At 53.4% G+C, this 16,337-nt stretch overlaps 7 protein-coding genes across 7 annotated transcripts; 3 read left to right on the top strand and 4 right to left on the bottom strand.

Annotated features, from left to right (window-relative positions):
- Positions 1 to 340: 340 nt before the first annotated feature.
- PV09_07622 (uncharacterized protein) lies at positions 341 to 3,228 on the bottom strand. The gene is made up of 3 exons (XM_016361408.1): positions 3,072 to 3,228; positions 2,872 to 3,019; positions 341 to 2,818 (listed from the first exon to the last, which is right to left on the bottom strand). The coding sequence occupies exons 1-3, from the start codon at positions 3,082 to 3,084 to the stop codon at positions 715 to 717; spliced, it is 2,265 nt and encodes a 754-aa protein (XP_016210734.1). The 5' UTR covers positions 3,085 to 3,228; the 3' UTR covers positions 341 to 714.
- Positions 3,229 to 3,361: 133 nt separating this feature from the next.
- On the top strand, positions 3,362 to 4,268 carry PV09_07621 (uncharacterized protein). The gene is made up of 2 exons (XM_016361407.1): positions 3,362 to 3,587; positions 3,647 to 4,268. The coding sequence occupies exons 1-2, from the start codon at positions 3,413 to 3,415 to the stop codon at positions 4,021 to 4,023; spliced, it is 552 nt and encodes a 183-aa protein (XP_016210733.1). The 5' UTR covers positions 3,362 to 3,412; the 3' UTR covers positions 4,024 to 4,268.
- On the bottom strand, positions 4,217 to 5,709 carry PV09_07620 (uncharacterized protein). The gene is made up of 5 exons (XM_016361406.1): positions 5,435 to 5,709; positions 5,263 to 5,381; positions 5,150 to 5,208; positions 4,541 to 5,097; positions 4,217 to 4,475 (listed from the first exon to the last, which is right to left on the bottom strand). Exons 1-5 carry the CDS (start codon positions 5,592 to 5,594, stop codon positions 4,453 to 4,455), a joined length of 918 nt encoding a protein of 305 aa, XP_016210732.1. The 5' UTR covers positions 5,595 to 5,709; the 3' UTR covers positions 4,217 to 4,452.
- Positions 5,710 to 5,799: 90 nt separating this feature from the next.
- On the top strand, positions 5,800 to 7,532 carry PV09_07619 (uncharacterized protein). The gene is made up of 6 exons (XM_016361405.1): positions 5,800 to 6,004; positions 6,058 to 6,112; positions 6,169 to 6,189; positions 6,266 to 6,397; positions 6,508 to 7,099; positions 7,227 to 7,532. The coding sequence occupies exons 1-6, from the start codon at positions 5,945 to 5,947 to the stop codon at positions 7,282 to 7,284; spliced, it is 918 nt and encodes a 305-aa protein (XP_016210731.1). The 5' UTR covers positions 5,800 to 5,944; the 3' UTR covers positions 7,285 to 7,532.
- Positions 7,445 to 9,994, bottom strand: PV09_07618 (uncharacterized protein). Its single transcript, XM_016361404.1, has 3 exons — positions 9,342 to 9,994; positions 8,865 to 9,261; positions 7,445 to 8,784 (listed from the first exon to the last, which is right to left on the bottom strand). The coding sequence occupies exons 1-3, from the start codon at positions 9,373 to 9,375 to the stop codon at positions 8,406 to 8,408; spliced, it is 810 nt and encodes a 269-aa protein (XP_016210730.1). The 5' UTR covers positions 9,376 to 9,994; the 3' UTR covers positions 7,445 to 8,405.
- Positions 9,995 to 11,501: 1,507 nt separating this feature from the next.
- On the top strand, positions 11,502 to 13,703 carry PV09_07617 (uncharacterized protein; the record flags this gene model as incomplete). The annotated part of the gene is made up of 2 exons (XM_016361403.1): positions 11,502 to 12,260; positions 12,294 to 13,703. The coding sequence occupies exons 1-2, from the start codon at positions 11,625 to 11,627 to the stop codon at positions 13,701 to 13,703; spliced, it is 2,046 nt and encodes a 681-aa protein (XP_016210729.1). The 5' UTR covers positions 11,502 to 11,624.
- A 268-nt stretch (positions 13,704 to 13,971) lies between these two features.
- PV09_07616 (uncharacterized protein) lies at positions 13,972 to 16,196 on the bottom strand. Its single transcript, XM_016361402.1, has 3 exons — positions 15,280 to 16,196; positions 14,735 to 15,185; positions 13,972 to 14,671 (listed from the first exon to the last, which is right to left on the bottom strand). Exons 1-3 carry the CDS (start codon positions 15,906 to 15,908, stop codon positions 14,450 to 14,452), a joined length of 1,302 nt encoding a protein of 433 aa, XP_016210728.1. The 5' UTR covers positions 15,909 to 16,196; the 3' UTR covers positions 13,972 to 14,449.
- Between the last annotated feature and the right edge of the window lie 141 nt (positions 16,197 to 16,337).

Raw genomic sequence — 16,337 nt, 5'->3', positions numbered from 1 at the left:
GCGAGCGTCAAAAAGTACAGAGTGGGATGTCGCAATCGTCATGCGCTTCTGCCAGGCTCAGCCCATAAATCTGTCGGGAAAAGATATGCAAAACCACCGTGATCGTGCGTCTTCTTGTTCGCCGGCGACGATTGCCAGATGTCCGGACGCCGCCGAGGCACGGTAGCGCTCCATTTTGCTCTTCCATCAACCAGCTGGGCAAGCGTGCACGACGTGACTGAGCCGGGGTGTTGATGGACTTGGTCGAACGAGTTCACCGCCGGAATAGCTGTCTCGCGTGGAGCAAGCGACCTTGAGTGGCAGAACGAACACCGAATACCAAATCAGTCGCGATAGGCTTTTCTTTTTCAAGGCGCAAGAGCACGGGGACGAAAACTGAGTGTTGTGTTCTCTGTTATTCTCTAATGCCCAAAAAAAAAATCCGTATTCTCAAGCGCCTCCCTCTCCCTACTCCCCAACTCCATGCTAGAAGAACAGGTTCCATCCTGGCGAGTCCTTTCGACACCCCAATTTTTTTTGGGTCTTGCAAAAGCCAAGTGGAACTGAGACTTCAGAAAAGGTGGGATTCAACGGACCGAATGTAAATGAAGAAATAAAAGAGACGTGAAGAGGAAACCAAAGAAACAACTCCACAACCGCTGAGACCAACATCGTCGCCTGAGAACCAAAAAAAAAAAAAAAAAAAAAACCTCTGCAAGTCGTCAGAAAAGTGACCTACACGGCGCCAAAGGCAAATCGTCCCAAATTCATGAAGACACTTTGCTTTGGCGTCTCAGGCTCGGAGGCCTCAGCCTCGCTTTCGGATACTAGAAGATCTTCCGTTCCACCCACAAGCAGTGCGGACGGGACGTTGTCGTAAGAAGGCTTTTCTGGGGACGACGGTTCGATCGAGTCGCTTCCTGGAACGACCACGTCCTTGTCCTCGGCCTGGTTCTGATCATTGTTGCCCCGCGGAAGCTGAGCGTGTCGTACCTCTTTCTCCGCTGAGCGCTCGAGCTTCGAGCCGACGATATCGAACGCTCCGTCAAACTGGAGTTTGGACAGATGCGCATGGCTTGAAGATCGTTTCTGCGGTTTGTCCAAAGGCATCTTTGAGAGATGATCTGCGCCAAGCGAATATCTCGCGCGCAGGTTCGATATTTCAACCTTTAGGTTCGCGTCAAACAGAGATTCTGATGGCCGTTCTGATTCTTCGACATCAATGGAGCTGGACGGTGTGTCTTTCTGCTGTTGACTTTGCGAAAAGACGGTAGACATTGTCGTGGACTGTGTCTCTTTTTCCATTTTAGTTGCAGTTTGCATTTCTTTATCCTGAGATGCTGTCGTTCTCGGCATCTCGCTCTGTTTGTGCGCAGCCTCGTCGCTGAAAATCTCCAGCTTTTTCACTCTCATCTTCGGCTTCGTCCTGGAACCTTCCGGTAGTGGTAGTTGACTCAGAGCCTCCTCAATTGAATCGTCAGACCAAAGGGCAAAGTCCGACTCAAGAATCTTTGCATTTGTCTTTCCTGTGGACGGCGTTCCTGCCACGTTTGGACCGCCAAAGAATTTGCTTGTACCAAACTCTATCTTCTCTACGTTCCTCTGCGAAACGGGAGATGAACCATCCGCGCAAAGTCGCTGCCTTTTGGGCGCACGCTCAGAGCGTGTGCTCAAGGGTGTAATGCCTGAGAAGGTACGTCGTGCCGCGGCAGGCGCTGAGGATGGTATGGCAGATGGTCTTGATATGCTAGTGGTAGGCGTATGGTTTTCCACAGGTGTGGCGGGCCAGGACGTGCCAGAAGCGCGTCGAGCCATTTCCTGTTGACTTGGTGAGCCTGTAAAAAGATTGACATCGAGTTCGGCCAGGGGTGTCCGCTTTGGCTTGAAAAATGAATCGATCGATTTGTGCCTCTTGAGTGCCGGCGTCTCGACGATGGCTGGCTTTGTTTGCTGCAATGTGCTCATCCAAGATCTCTTCGGTACGTCCGGTAGCTTCAATGGCTCTTTTGAGTGCGGATGCAATTCGCCGCGGGCAACTCCTGAGGCAGTCTCTGCATCTACGAAAGCACCAATGAAGGGTAGGTCCTCAGCGCTCATCCCGTCCTCAAGTGGCATGAAATGGACCAAGCTTTTAGCCTTTGGGCAGTACACCCACTGGTGTAAGAAGGTAAGTTCAGCCTGGTGGAAAGCTTCTGCATAGCCCGTCGGAACCTTGAACTTTCCGTCGAACTGCAAAGCCCGAATTACCCGGTCGACCGTCCTGTGTTTACGGAGCAAGCGATGCGCCGTCTTCAAGCCCATCTTTTCAATGCTGTTTAGGTAGTCGCAACCGCTTAAGATGGCCATTTGGCGAAACTCTCTGTCTGACCAGCCGGCAAAACTGACCTCCCGGCACGCTGTGAAGTCATCGCGTCGAATCATGATGCAATTGCCGTATTGATCCAACTTGGTGAGAAGTCTCCTCGCGCCAAAGACCAGTAGATCAGAATCCTCAGATAGAATGCCGTCGATGAGACCCTGCTTCTCAAGATACACCATCTGCGAATCTGCTTCAAACGGCGCCACAACATAAGGAACACTTGCGCGCTTCAATTCCTCGATCAACAGACCAGCCATTTCCGGGGTGACATCGACGGCTTTCTGAAGCTCGAGATAGGCCTGCGAAGTTCTGCCCAAATTGAGGAGCTCCAGGCCGAGCTTTTTGCTCTCCTTGCGACGCGCAGAGCGCTCCTTCTCGGTCTTGGATTTGCTGGGCAGATAGTCGCCGTCGAAGACCAGGTACGGGGTAATGCCGAAGTGCTTAAGCATCCGGACTCTGCTCATGGCGAACTCTACATACCTGGGCGACACGTAAGTTCATATTGCCCACGTAAAGCAGAGAAGGGCACGTACTTTGTCGTGGGCTTGCCTGTTGCCAGCTCGACGGCGCAGGATACTGTTCCCCTGTGGAGCCATCCATAGGCGTCAACGCCAATGGTCTGCCCAGCGAACTGTTTGAGACTACATGGCTTTTGAATCGACTTTAAAAGCGGCAACAGGCCTGTCTGGGGTCAGAGACGCGGTTGGATGTGGGTGGGTATACCTTTGCGTACCTTGAATGCCCATGCTGCCCACTTAGATGTCCACGCGTACAGGCTGCGGTGAACGAACCGACATGGCAAAGAAATCCGAACCGAGGACGCCTTTGCCTTGAGAGATGTGCTGTCTCACTTGTATGTGACCGCTTCACTGCCGTCAGCGTGGTCTGAGATTCCGGCTGGCTCACGCGTCGAGGCGCGTCGGCGGCAAGCGCTTAAGCTTTGCGCCCTGTCTGTGGGCGGACTCCAACCATTCCCCAGCAAAGCAAGACTCCACTTTATTTTTCGCTCGCGGCCTAGAACTACTCACATCGTGCACCCACCAAAGCGAGGCAGAAACCAGTCGAGTATCCACAATGCCCGTAAAATCGTTCTCCAAAGTCACCAAGCAGATCAAGGAAAAAAAGGGCGGCAGAATCACCGCTCTGCACGAGCACAGCAGAGATGCCCGGCGGCTGCAGCGGGCGAGCGCGCGAGAGGAGAAATTGGCGGCCAAGATCACTGCGAGGGAGAAGGCGAACCTACCTCACCGTATGGCTCTCGGCTGCCCTGTTGCCGCATGTCTTTGAATGCTGATGGATTGTGCGCAGTGCAAAGAGTATCCTTCTTTCAGTCTTGCCTGCCCGAGGCCCCCGCACAGGTCACGCCGTACGACATCGAGTCCATTCAATCGCTGATCAAAATCCTCCTTTCGCGCTTCGACGACGAGCTGGCGGCTCTCAAGGCCGAGCGCAGACCAGGCAGGCCGCCTGCGACAAGAGAGCTGGCGATCAAGCAGCAGCTGGAGGCGGACAGCAAAGAATACGAGTCCGGGCTGTGGATACCGGACCTGAGGGATGAGGAGACGCTCTTCAGTCTACGCAACTGGAAGGGCGAGTGGAGCGGCCTCAACGTCATGAAGTTTGTTCGCCTCAATCGCAAGGGCGAGGTGCGGGAGAGTAGTTTTCCTCCCAAGGGCCAGAGCTGAGCGACACTACACGATGGTGATGTGAGGATTTAGACGCGAAATATCCCCAAGGAGCGGCATGTTGCAATGCTCGACGAGCAAAACTGTCTTCGTCTGAAGATTCATGATCTGCGACGAAGGAACCTCATGTGCCATACACGCCAACACGTAGGGCTCAAATGGAAGCACCGTTCATTGAAACGAAAGAGACACATTTAGACGAGAAGATACCCAAGAATCATGCGTGTATATAATGCAGTGGGGAGAAAATATATTACTTTTTTTTTGGTCTCTCTTGTCCAGTCACGCAAGAGCCATTTTGACTCCCAATGGAGTGGCGCAACGCGCCGTTTCTGTTGTTACAAGTTCTTCGTTCTGAAGACATTTTCCACGAAACGCCACCTCTCCCTTTACATGCTTGCATTCTGTCGCTGAATTTTGACGTTGAGCCTACTCGAAGAAGTTCTTCAAGTCTACGATGTTTGTTAGCACTGTTTTGTCCTTCGCACGCGGCAAGCAGGGGTCGTTCGGAACTTACTGTTCAACCACCTGACGTACTCCTTCTGCTCCTTGTAGTCGATGAACTCAGGAATGAAGTTGGCCATCCTGACATCAATACCCCTCTCGTCAAGGTATCGCTCAAGCAGAATCTGCAGCTCCTCATCCAGATTGCCGAACGGCGGTCCCGCATACACAGAGCGCCTCTTCCACTCGGCATCTGCGTTCTCAGGGTCGGCCTGCGCGACATCCTTGAAGAAGTACACGTTGTCAATGATTATCTCACCGTCTTGCGCCGTGGCCTCGATCATGATGGCGCCCTGCTTGCCGTCACGGGTCACGCGCACATTGACACGGGCAGGGAACGCTGGAGCCGGCTCAAGATCCTCATCGTAGCCCTCTTCGTCAGAGGGAGCAATGCGGTCTTCTGGTGCGGTGCGCATGTTGCCTGAGCTGCCCCCTGCGTTGATGGCACCCTTGGAGTTCGCACTGCCGTCTAGGTCGGCGCCCTCGTCGAACATGGCATGGTCGGACTCGGCATAACTGTCTTGGAGAGATTCATTGGCGAGGTCTGCAATAGAGAAGGTTACGCGGATCCTAAAGCGCTCCTGTTAGCAATGACGAGCAGACGTAATTGTGGTCGACGCACTCTTCGTCGTTGTACTTGCGTGTCAGGATGACCTCTTCTTGGCCCGGAGTGTCAATAAGCTGGAGCACAATCAGCACAACAGACATTAAACAGAGAAGCGTTTCCTATCGGACCTTGAATGGGCTGTCCTCGAGATACTCCTTGATGGTTGCGCTGGAGTCGGCGTCCTCCTCTCTCGAGCTAGTCTCAATTTCGTACTCGGAGGTCAACTTCGCCACGAGCTCTTCATTGCCTTCGAATCCATTAGCATCAATGCAACTCTGATGCACGAGGATCTCTACATGCCTTGTCTTCTCACAAAAGATGTTGAGAATGGAGCAGTGAACCTGGCGACAGACGGCGCAGCTCTGATAGCACCGCCAAACACAGCAGGACTTCTTGAGACAGTGGCCAAACGGGCAATGGAGCGAGGCGCAGAGCGTGCAAACGTGCGTAACGACAGCATTGCGATACGATTTGATGGAACGAGGAGGGCAGGGAGTTGCGATGGAAACGAAGGGAGAAGAAGAAAATAATTCTGGTCAAGGTTGTTGTCCCGAACTTTTTGGACGAGAAAGACGCATCGGATGACGGAGCTGGAGATGCGACCCCTGGTCGGGCGGCGCACGTGTGTGGCTTAACCATTTTCCTTCCGCTACCGCAGGCTCTCTCTGGAATTGCGACGCTCCGAGCACGCGAGCAATGATACCCAGAGGCCAATCGTGTTGCTGATATTCGAGCTCCTTGCGTCGTCTCTGGCGCGTTCAATCCTTTGCTGACGATCGAAGGCTGGAGGTTCGGCCCCGCCGCTGAACAATGGCCGCGACGGTGAAGACAGCCGCGGTGCCGGCTTCGGCAACCGCAGAAAAGAAGAAGGTGGTGCTCCATACAATATATGGCATCTGCTGCAGAGACTGACTGCATGGCAGCCAAGTGCTCTGAGGTCGATCATTGCTGGCTCAACAGCCGGCGCGATTGAGATTGGTATATGACGTCGACTACCTTCTCTGGCTCCGACGACAAGCTAACGTCTTGGATAGCGATCACATATCCCGCAGAATGTGTGTACTCGACGTTGGCCTCGATATCCGTCTTGATACGAGTCGTGACGATTTCGCAGCTAACTGAGTGCTGCAGTTGCAAAGACTCGGCAACAGCTCAATCTACGACTACCGGACAGCAAGAAGCTGCCATGGCCCAAGTTCGGGCGCGAATGGTACGCCGGCTGCACGACGCTGGTCATTGGTAACTCCATCAAAGCAGGCATACGTACGTTCTCCTCTCCTCGCAGTCCCGTCTTGTTTCTGGTTTCGGGCAAGAAAGAGAACACGGGCGCGGGCGTCGCGACGTCACCGCTAACGCAAAGCCGAGGCATGCAGGCTTCGTCGCCTTCGACACGTACAAGTCGCTCCTCGCCGACGCGCAAGGCAACGTCTCCGGTCCGGCCAACGTGATCGCCGGCTTCGGCGCCGGCGCGACCGAGTCCCTTCTCGCCGTCACGCCGTTCGAGTCGATCAAGACGCAGCTGATCGACGACCGCAAGCGCGCCCAGCCACGTATGCGCGGATTCCTCCACGGAACACAGGTCATCTTCGCCGAGAAGGGCGTCCGCGGCTTCTTCCAGGGCCTCGTGCCCACCACCGCGCGCCAGGCCGCCAACTCGGCCGTGCGCTTCAGCAGCTACACCAGCCTTAAGCAGCTGGCGCAGAGCTACGTCGCCCCGGGCGAGAAGCTCGGCGTGCTCAGCACGTTCGGCCTCGGCGCCGCCGCCGGCACCATCACCGTCTACGCTACCATGCCGCTCGACACCGTCAAGACCCGCATGCAGAGCCTCGAGGCCCGCAAAGAGTACAAGAACAGCTTTGACTGCGCGGCAAAGATATTCAGGAACGAAGGTCTCCTCACGTTTTGGGCGGGCGCGGTGCCGAGATTGGGCAGGCTGGTGTTCAGCGGGGGCATCGTTTTTGCCATGTAAGTCCTTTTACCTCTCCCCAAGCCTCTTGTGGCTCTTCGCGCTCTCTTCCCTTTTGTTTCGCCTTTTTCTTTGCTCCTTCCGAGTCCAAACACGAGTCGATGTTGACCAGATCTGGCGACGCAGGTACGAGAAGTCCATGGAGATTATGGACAAGATAGATCCAAAGGGCCAGTATATATAATGGGTAAATGATAGACGCGAAGCAATTCACACGTCCTTGACCACCACTGCTATAACCTCCCCCAAACTTGTATTAATCGAAAGCGTCACGCGGATTGTAAAGCGAATATGGGGAAAACAGGAGCGGCATGAAACAATAGCAGTAGAAAAAAAAAGAGTGAGGTGCGTACGTGGATCCATTCATCATTCTGTTTTATTCATCGAAAAGTTCATCCTATATAAATACATTCCAATCACTCTTTCGTCTCATTTCGCTGCGTTTCTCCATCAATAATATTCGGTCGCGCATTTTTCCCGCATTTGGCATTTACCCACCCGAACATAGATTGGTGGGCAAGCCCTCTCCCTCCATCCCCCTTTTTTTCCACATTTACCATTTACTATAGCGTTGATTCTTTCCGACGTCCCCCGCAATCGCGTGGCCATGATTCAAAAAGGAAGAACTCCGTGTATGCAATATATCGATGCGCGTCTTCGAGACGTGCCTCATGCTCAATTTTTCCATGAAAAGCGGGGAGAGGAAGGATAGGTTCGAAGGGGGTATGAAGCTGAAAGGGTGAAAAAGAAGCCAAAATGTGTGTGCGTGTGTCTATACAAGTGGCGAAGAGGCAAAAGGGTGCAAAGAAAAAGCCGACATCCGGGCCACCGTTGGAAAGACGCAGAGTCAAGACGTCGGAGGTTGCAGCCGCGGGATAATGGGTGACTTGGCGCTCAAGACAATGTGTCCTGGAGCGGAGAACGGGTTAGAGGCTCTTCGTTCGTCATGGCTTGAGGCTGCGAGCCTTGTGAGGAAGAAGTATCGACGTTGCTGAGCCGACCAGGCCGCACGACCTTGGATCGAGAACCGGGCCTGCTATAATTTTGCGTTTGCACAGCGCACCAGCTCTCTATGCCGTGCCGCAGCTCGGTCTTATCCTCGATTTTCCGCGACTAGATCGCCTCTCGACAGTGTCAGCCAGATGCGCCGTCAGAGGCATTGCTTGCGTCGCGCCTTGCCCGGGTGAAAGGTAGGCAAATGCATTAGTCAAGCTGAAAGTTCAAGAAGGGAAAACGCCGTTATAAATCGCAAAATGAAATAGCTGGGAAACGACTACGAAGATTCATCACCAGCCATCGCTCCGTCTAGTCACCCGTCAACTTGTCTAGCACGCTCATGCTCAACAACATGACCAGCAGGCCGATTGTCACGATGATGAGTAGGGAAAAGCCGAACCAGCCAAGGATCATTGCAGATGTGCCAACGCCGGATTTTATGGACCCGTTTCCGAAGTCCTGCGCTATCGTGGAGGCAGCGACCGAGGCCGTGTGTTGCCACAGCACGGAGACGAGCACAAATATTGATGCAATGAAGACGAGCGCAAGCGCGACCTGGCAGACAGGGCGTGAAGGGAATGGCTTGACATCGATATCGGAGCCGGTGATTTCATCATGCTCATAGTGCCAGCCAGGGAAGGTGGCCAGGAGGATGAAGCAGAAGAAGGCGAGGATGATTGCGACGATGCTGTCCATGTCGTTAGTCATACTCTTGACTTATGCAACGGGGTGCAAAAAGAGGCTTCACAGCCAGAGGGGAAGACTCACAGAAGGTATGGGAATACGACTGCGTCCTTGAAGGTGCTCGCGATCCAGATCAGGTTCATGGGGTCCTGGTCGATGTTGACGTTCTGGGCCAGGGCCGTGGCATTGTTCGAGCACAGGTAGCTGGAGCCGTCCTGAGTTACGCAGATGCCGAAGTAGCCAACACGAACTTCGAGCTGTGCGTTGCCGACAATGTTTTTTATCGCCGCTGTGACGCCTGGGTCGACTTGAGCGGGGCTGAAGATCTGGGTGTACGGCTGGTAGAAGATGGATATCAAGAAGATGCCGGGTATCAGCGGCGAACTTGACGAGCAACCAGCGAGCAGGAGCGACAGCAATATGATTGCAACGGCGATCAGCAGCATGAGGACATGATGGTAGCCGAGCCACGGTATCAGCCCTGGAGATGGTTCGTTAGCGTTCTGGTCAATCTTCTTGCCGTCGATGCCCGGCTTTAGGAGCGCGAGAGAAAATACGTACGCTGCATGCTAATGGCGAATCTTGCGTTCGCCATGTTGTGTGTCTGAGGAAAGCTCCTTCAAATGTCCGGAAGCGTTGTGTGCACGGAGAAGAGAGATCGAAAGATGACTCCAGCGGCTCCCGAAGGGCCGGGAGAAGGAGCGTGTGGGAGGACTCTCGACGCAGCCAGCAGCTTGCACGGAGCAGGGTGTTGCAATTGTTCTGAGAGAAAGCGAACGTTCCTCGGGACAGAGGCTCGCTGTCGTTCAACTCGTTCGTCTCGGCCGTGTCGCGGGACTTATCTCGAAGGATAGGGAGAATCTGGCGAGCCTGTCCTCGTTTTCTCTATCACAGAGGGCAGAGATGAGGAGTCTGGCTGCGCCGACACTGTGCGGCAGATACGGATTCGTTCGAAGAGGTCGCAGCAAGTCGAGCTATTGCGGCTCGAGAAGAAAGTCTGCAATCGTTAGGTGAAGATGTTCTCTTGAGTCTGGATGCGGAGAGCAGGCAGGAGAGATTTGGTGTAAGGGCGAGGAAGGTAGCTTAGCTCGAAGAAAGGTTTCTGGTGACTGGCGGTACCAGAGAGTATGTACGGCAGCAGAAAGTCGGTGGTTGAAGAGAAGGTTGGGCGAGGCTGGCAGGAGTCCGGAGCCCATGACGCACCAATGTTTACGCTGCACCCCTGCCACTTAGCAACCACCCGCGGCCCGGCCTGAGACGCCTGCAACAACCACCGAACGCCGCTCTCTCGCTTCCCTTCGGCCCAGCGCTCTTCTCAGAACTCAGTTGCTCGGCTCAGAAACTCTATTCCCCTGGCGCGGCTGTGACATCCAGCCTGCCATTGTCCAGCCGAAAGTCAAGTTGTCTCGTGTGCGCTGCACGAATCCGAGCCTCTTCCAGGGTGGCAAGCCAGTGCGGCAGGTACCCGGCGCTAATGCCCAAATAGGAAATGTCCCAGCCTTCCACTTAAAAAAAAGGTCTCCGGCGCTGCGCATCACCAAGCTTGACCGACAAACGCCCATACGATGACACGTTGCTCGAACACGATTAATATCAGGCTAAGGCCTATCGCGGGCTTTCATTGCTTTTTCCCATGTCTTGCTTTGCGGACTTCCAGAAGCTCCGAAGCAGCGGGACTGGCCCGTCACCGGCTCGACACGGCAGTATCATGCTCGCGCTGAACACCTCTGAGCATTGGCCTGGTAATCCAATGCCCTCGTTCATGCAAGCCTGAATGGCGACAAGTTGTGCTCGGCTTGCGTCGTCTGCGTGGGTTATTGGTGACAGGAGGATTCCTGCGTGCGAACGAGAAGAAACTCGTACTGGTACATGCTTCAAAAGTTCTCATTCACCCAGATCAGCAAGTCTCCTCACGTGACTTTCCACTTACCTCCAAAACCACCAAATTGATTGACTCCCGGAACACGGACTGCCCGATATTTCCTTTTTTTTTTTTTTTTTTTTTTTTTTTTGACAATGCTGCGTACCACACGCCAACTGATTGAGTGCCTTCTTTCCGTGCGGTTGATGTTTTGAGGGCCAATCGATGGACCGCACCGTCAACCCATTCCGAACTGCGAGGAGAGTGAGCAACGAAAGGAGCGAGGAGTCCTGAGAGCAGCCCATTTCTTCGATGTGCTCTCTTCTATCCTGAGCCGCCAAGAGTGTGGGGGAGGTGATGCATCAAGACCAAGACAAAGTCTCGTGTGGGATCGAGTACAAGGACCTTGGCGTGAAAACATAGACGAGGCTGAACTCGTGTTTTCACCACAATTTTGTTCGCAAATTGGGCGGTCTTCGCGAGAGCAAAGAGTGGCGGAATCCCGCGCGTTTGGAAGCGGCCAAGTCGAAACACGGTTGACCTAAAATTGTCCGAGCCGTCAAACTTACACTTGTGATACTGTCAACCTGATGGCCAGACAAAAACTGGATGGAAACCAAGCTTCGGCATTGGAAGAGGAGAATGCGCAAGTACGCAATGCCTAGTTCCCTATCGAGACTTATTGTCGTCACAAACTCGCTGTGCGCATTCCGACCCAGCGTCGTGTCGCAAGAATCGGCTGGCGAAGTGTTGGCTCGAGCCAACAAGCTGCCTGATACTGAACGACTTCGATAGGCTCCTAGGCACAAGTCGGCGTCTTTCTTTTCGAAACATTGTCCTCTCACCTCTTCAAGGGTAGAGGAAAGATACTGCAGGTGAAGAATTTGTCTCTGGATCACATACTGATTCCAGACCGCAGCCTATCTGCAGCCACGTACAGGCATAAATCTTGGCCATGAGATTTTTCACCCCTCATAAATGGCATGTCCATCTTCTGGTTCGCCGCTAATACAGCCTTGTTCTCTCTTTCTTCAAGCAAGCTAATAATCCTCTACTCCTCTGACGACATTTTGTTCTCAGCTCAAAATAGTATGGATTTTGTGTACTCCCCATTGGACCGCTCTGCCAAGGAAATACGGCTGATCAAACTCACAAACTTGGACGCCATTCTCGAGCTCAACAACGTTATCCTAGACAATCCCGAGTTAGCTCAAAATCCAGAACTTCGGCGATCCATAGAGGATGACGTTCCAATCCGTTGTATCATGTATCACGTTTCTCACAAACAAGACTTGACGTATCCGGCTCTGTCGTATATGTGGGGGGATGGCAAGAGAAATAGGCGGATGATAGTTGAAGTTGGAGATAAAGAAGCTGATTTAATGATCACGGATGGCCTTAGTGATGCCTTGAGAAATATCCAAGTGGAAGGCTTGTGGTGGATCGATGCTGTGTGCATCAATCAAAGCGACAACGAAGAAAAGAGCTGGCAAGTGCAGATGATGCGCGAAATCTACGAGAAGGCCACGCGGGTTGCGGCCTGGATTGGACCTGCCGCTGACAACAGCGCGCTTCTGATTGACCAGCTTATGGATCTGCCAGAAAGAAGGTTGCGTGAGGTAGGAAGAATCAACATGCAGTCTTCCCAATAGCATCTGACGCGTCATGAATACTGGACTCCTCCAGAAGACTCCATAGATCTTAGGGCCTTTTGGGCTTTGATCAAGCGCCCTTACTGGCGCCGTGTTTGGGTTCAACAAGAGCTTCAAAATAACAAACCGGATGTCGTGATGATATACTGCGGCAAAAAACGCATTTTGGCTTCTCTAGTGTCATTTGCGTTGCAAGGGCTTCGCAAAAAGCTTCTGCTGCTAGGGGCGCAAGGTCTAGGTGCAATCCGACGAGATTCGTATGCATCTCTCCTGTCGGCCTTTTTAAACGATCCAGACGTCGAGCAATGTATTAGTCTGTTCAATGGTCATGTACATGCGATGAAAAGAGACATCAAACCATCGCTCTCAACATTGCTGGCCATACAGTATGTTAATAATAGCCAACTTAAGGCGTCTGATCCCCGTGATCTCATCTACGCTTTGCTGGGCATGTGTACGGATTCACACAAGTATTGGATTAAGCCAGACTATTCTAAAACAAAGGCTCAAGTTTATACCGAGACGTCGGTCGTCCTTCTCAAGCTTCTTGGCATGTCGGTCTTGAGGACGACAAATTTCGGATACTCAGCAAATCCTGATCCTAGTCTTCCGTCCTGGGTAGCGGACTGGTCGCAACCATTTCCACTTCCTCTAAGCTCGCGAAAGGGCCATTCGCTCAATGAAACGTATCCTCCATTGGACTATGCTGCTTCTCGAGGCCTCAGACCACAGAAGGCCCGTCTTGGCAAGAAAATTAACGGCACGCTGTTGTCTCTACAGTTGTCTGGAATCCGAGTTGACGTTGTCGCCCATGTAGGTGAGCCCATGTCAAAGATCTCAAGAACACACATGAACGAATTGATTTCCGACCAAGACATCAACTTCAATCTCCAGATAGTGTGGCTGGAGCAAATCGAGGCGCTGTCAAAGCACTGCGGCAGCGCGTATGGAGGTGACGAAGGAACTTTGGAAGCCGTCTGGCGTGTGCCCATCACCAACGCAGAGATAAAGCAGCGCGCCTTCTACAAGGCATCCGCTTCCATGCGTGACGGATATCAGATATATCGCTCCGGCTATCTCCGCGCCGCCATCCCCGCTCACGAGTTTTACAGCGATCAAAGTCATGCCAAGCTCAAGCTTGGAGGCGCCTACTGGCAGGCCCTTGCTTATCGGAGCGGGGGCAGAAAGTTCTTCGTGACGGATGGCGGGCTGCTTGGTGTTGGGCCAGCCGCGACCCAGCAGGGCGACATAGTCGCCGTTGTCGCCCCTCATGAGTGTCCCATCGTACTGCGACCCAAGGGTGAAGCTTGTTACCAGTGGCTCGGAGAGTCCTACGTGCATGGCATCATGGACGGAGAGGTCGGCGAGTGTGCGGACGAGTCGACGCTCGAGGAGTTCACGATAATCTAGCGTGCAGGGCTGGCCACCATATTTGACGAATCGTTTGCCACCATATAGTTCACGGTACCGTGTCGGCTGTCTTGATCTTTCATCCAGCCATTGTCTAGGACCGGTCTTCTACCGAGAGCACGCACCTTATTGCCAATCCTGTGCTCGCGTTGATGTACTCCCAGCGGGTTGCTTGCTGGGGCTTATACAGAGTCTTGGAACCAAGAACACGAACAGGGCGGGCAGGTCTCGCGAATTCAGTTGGCCAGTAGATCCAACAATGGGAAACTTGAACAACACGGTGCGATTTCATTGTAAATGACACATGACAAAGCAAATAGACTATACGATTCGCGACCTGCTCATCTTTTCCTTCTGACGTGAATTGCGCCGCCTCGCTGCGCTCTTGCTTATAAGCATCGAGAACGGAGGTGGAACTGGAAAAATCTTTTGGCGCAACACGTGCCTCATCGTCGCAACTAGACGTGATGTGATGTGTCCTCGTCATTTCCCTTTTGTCTGTCTTCATTTGCTTACGTCGCACAACTTGTCTTTCGAGGTTGGGATTCTTGTTTATGAACTTAAGCCACCACGATCTGCTCTCGGTCGCCTGTAGAATTTACAGCCAAGTTCGTGGGCGGAGATATGTACGTTTCTCGACGAGCCCTACGTTGTTGCTCTCTGACGTGGTTTCGCAACGGTCTCAAGGGTGTGAGTTGGGGAGGGTTGGGGAAAAGGACGTTTGAGCAAATTTCGCGAGTCGAATCCTAATTACCCTCGCTGCCGAACTCCTTCGTCCACTCTGCGTTCTTCGCGAGATCCTCTCCGCTGACCGTCGGCCTCGCATTCCTTATCGCCTTCTCGAAGTCCTTCAGCACAAGCGGGGGTTCTTCTAGCTGGTCGCTCTCGACTTGCGTCCAATCCATCTCCATCGCGCCAGGGTCACCGGGCGAACATGGTGTGAGCTTTTCCTTCCCATTTACTATGACCTGAAAATCACTTTGTTAAGCTTGTGTTCAGAGAGAATGCGAATCACGGGTGGCATGATTTACCTTCTTGTAGTGCGTCGCCGTCTGAATTTTTCGCACGGGCTGCATGAGGGCATCTTGCACCGCAATGGCAATATCGCTGCCCGAGTATCCCTCGCTCATTGCAGCCAGGCGCTTGTAGTCCTCCGTCTTAAGCTCGCATGGCGTGTTCCCTACCGCCAGTTCGAACATCTTCATTCTCGCGGGGAGGTCCGGTAGCGAAATGTGCACTCTCCTCTGGAACCGTCTTCGTATTGCCGCATCCAGCTGCCAGGGAATGTTTGTCGCGCCCAGGATCAGGACGCCGCGCGAATCTTTGCCGACACCGTCCATCTGAACGAGCATCTCTGTCTTTATGCGGCGAGATGCTTCGGATTCGCCTTCGCCGCGAGGACCGCACAGGGCGTCTATTTCGTCTATGAAGATGATGGAAGGCTTGTTTTCGCGCGCCATGTTGAAGAGCTGTTTTACCAAGCTGTTCGAAATCTGGTGGTCAGCTTTTCCGCAAAAGCCACGCAGACACAGGCAAGCGTGTGGGATAAGCACAAGAAGGAAAACAAAGCACGTACCGTTCACTCTCACCCATCCATTTACTGACCAAATCCGAGCTGCTCACGCTGAAAAATGTGCTGTTCGCCTCCGTAGCCACCGCCTTTGCGAGATATGACTTTCCTGTTCCCGGGGGCCCATACAGCAGGATGCCTTTCCACGGCTGCCTCTTGCCTTGGAACAGATGCGGGAACTTTATGGGCAGAATCACCGCCTCCTTGAGCGCCTCTTTTGCCTGATCCAGGCCCGCCACGTCCTCCCATCTTACATTCGGTTTCTCGCTCAAGATGGCACCCTGCAGAGCACCCCGCAGCTTCTTGCTGTCTGCATCTTCGTCGTCGTTGCCTCCCGCACCGTTCGTGCCCGTCTTCCCGTTTGAGCCCATGGCAGCAGCCTTCTTCTTGTCGTCTCCATCCTTTGCGCTAAGGTGCTTTTTCAGCTTCTCCGCGCGGTCCATGTACTCGGCCGCCTTTTTCTTGAGGATCTGCTTCGAGGCCTCCGACTTCTCCCATTTGATCGCCAGCATGAAGAGCTCGAGTGCGGTCATGTATTGTTTGTAGGCTTCCTCGTAGTTGGCCTTTTCGTCAAGCTCAATAGCCTTCTTAACGGCATCAATGGCCCGGCCGACCCAGTCGCTTGGGCCACTCATGCTGGAATATTTCTTCTCAATTTGGCCCCCAAAAGTGTCGTTGATAAGCTGGAGTAAAGAGAGGGCAGCAGGATAACCAGGATGGAAGTATATATCGACACGGGCGTCACTGGAGCGGGCAAGAGGCAGATGCGGCGGGGGCAGTAGTTAAGCGATTTCGGCACGAGGGACTCGAGTGCAATAGTGGGAGGTCCAGCGACGGCCCCGAAGAACACAGCGATCGCGAGATTCTGTGAGCGGCGCTGTCGAGACTTTTCCGTGTGCCTTGTTTATGGTGCTCGAATGTGGTTGTCAGAACGACGACATCACAGCGGTGACCAGGGCTACCCCCAAAAAACCCCACATCTTACCCTCCCACGAAAAGCGCGTTTGCGAGAACCAGCCCCGAGCTTACAACATTCACTTTGGAATAAGAAGGGGAAAAAAAGA

The sequence above is a fragment of the Verruconis gallopava genome, assembly GCF_000836295.1.
Source record: "Verruconis gallopava strain CBS 43764 unplaced genomic scaffold supercont1.31, whole genome shotgun sequence".
NCBI lineage: Eukaryota > Fungi > Ascomycota > Dothideomycetes > Venturiales > Sympoventuriaceae > Verruconis > Verruconis gallopava.
This window is presented reverse-complemented; position numbering and strand designations above follow the sequence as displayed.

Coding starts and splice junctions, on each gene's coding strand:
- PV09_07619 (XM_016361405.1), top strand. CDS start 5,945: ATGGCCGCGACGGTGAAGACAGCCGCGGTGCCGGCTTCGGCAACCGCA. Junction 6,398..6,507: donor CTCCATCAAAGCAGGCATAC/GTACGTTCTCCT, acceptor CGAGGCATGCAG/GCTTCGTCGCCTTCGACACG. Junction 7,100..7,226: donor GGGGGCATCGTTTTTGCCAT/GTAAGTCCTTTT, acceptor CTGGCGACGCAG/GTACGAGAAGTCCATGGAGA.
- PV09_07618 (XM_016361404.1), bottom strand. CDS start 9,375: ATGGCGAACGCAAGATTCGCCATTAGCATGCAGC. Junction 9,262..9,341: donor ATTCGCCATTAGCATGCAGC/GTACGTATTTTC, acceptor AACCATCTCCAG/GGCTGATACCGTGGCTCGGC. Junction 8,785..8,864: donor GTCGTATTCCCATACCTTCT/GTGAGTCTTCCC, acceptor CGACATGGACAG/CATCGTCGCAATCATCCTCG.
- PV09_07621 (XM_016361407.1), top strand. CDS start 3,413: ATGCCCGTAAAATCGTTCTCCAAAGTCACCAAGCAGATCAAGGAAAAA. Junction 3,588..3,646: donor GAAGGCGAACCTACCTCACC/GTATGGCTCTCG, acceptor GATTGTGCGCAG/TGCAAAGAGTATCCTTCTTT.
- PV09_07620 (XM_016361406.1), bottom strand. CDS start 5,594: ATGCTGTCGTTACGCACGTTTGCACGCTCTGCGCCTCGCTCCATTGCC. Junction 5,209..5,262: donor TCGAGGACAGCCCATTCAAG/GTCCGATAGGAA, acceptor ATTGTGCTCCAG/CTTATTGACACTCCGGGCCA. Junction 5,098..5,149: donor CGCAAGTACAACGACGAAGA/GTGCGTCGACCA, acceptor GGAGCGCTTTAG/GATCCGCGTAACCTTCTCTA.
- PV09_07616 (XM_016361402.1), bottom strand. CDS start 15,908: ATGAGTGGCCCAAGCGACTGGGTCGGCCGGGCCATTGATGCCGTTAAG. Junction 15,186..15,279: donor TGGATGGGTGAGAGTGAACG/GTACGTGCTTTG, acceptor GATTTCGAACAG/CTTGGTAAAACAGCTCTTCA. Junction 14,672..14,734: donor CGGCGACGCACTACAAGAAG/GTAAATCATGCC, acceptor AGTGATTTTCAG/GTCATAGTAAATGGGAAGGA.
- PV09_07622 (XM_016361408.1), bottom strand. Junction 2,819..2,871: donor ACAGGCAAGCCCACGACAAA/GTACGTGCCCTT, acceptor CGTGTCGCCCAG/GTATGTAGAGTTCGCCATGA.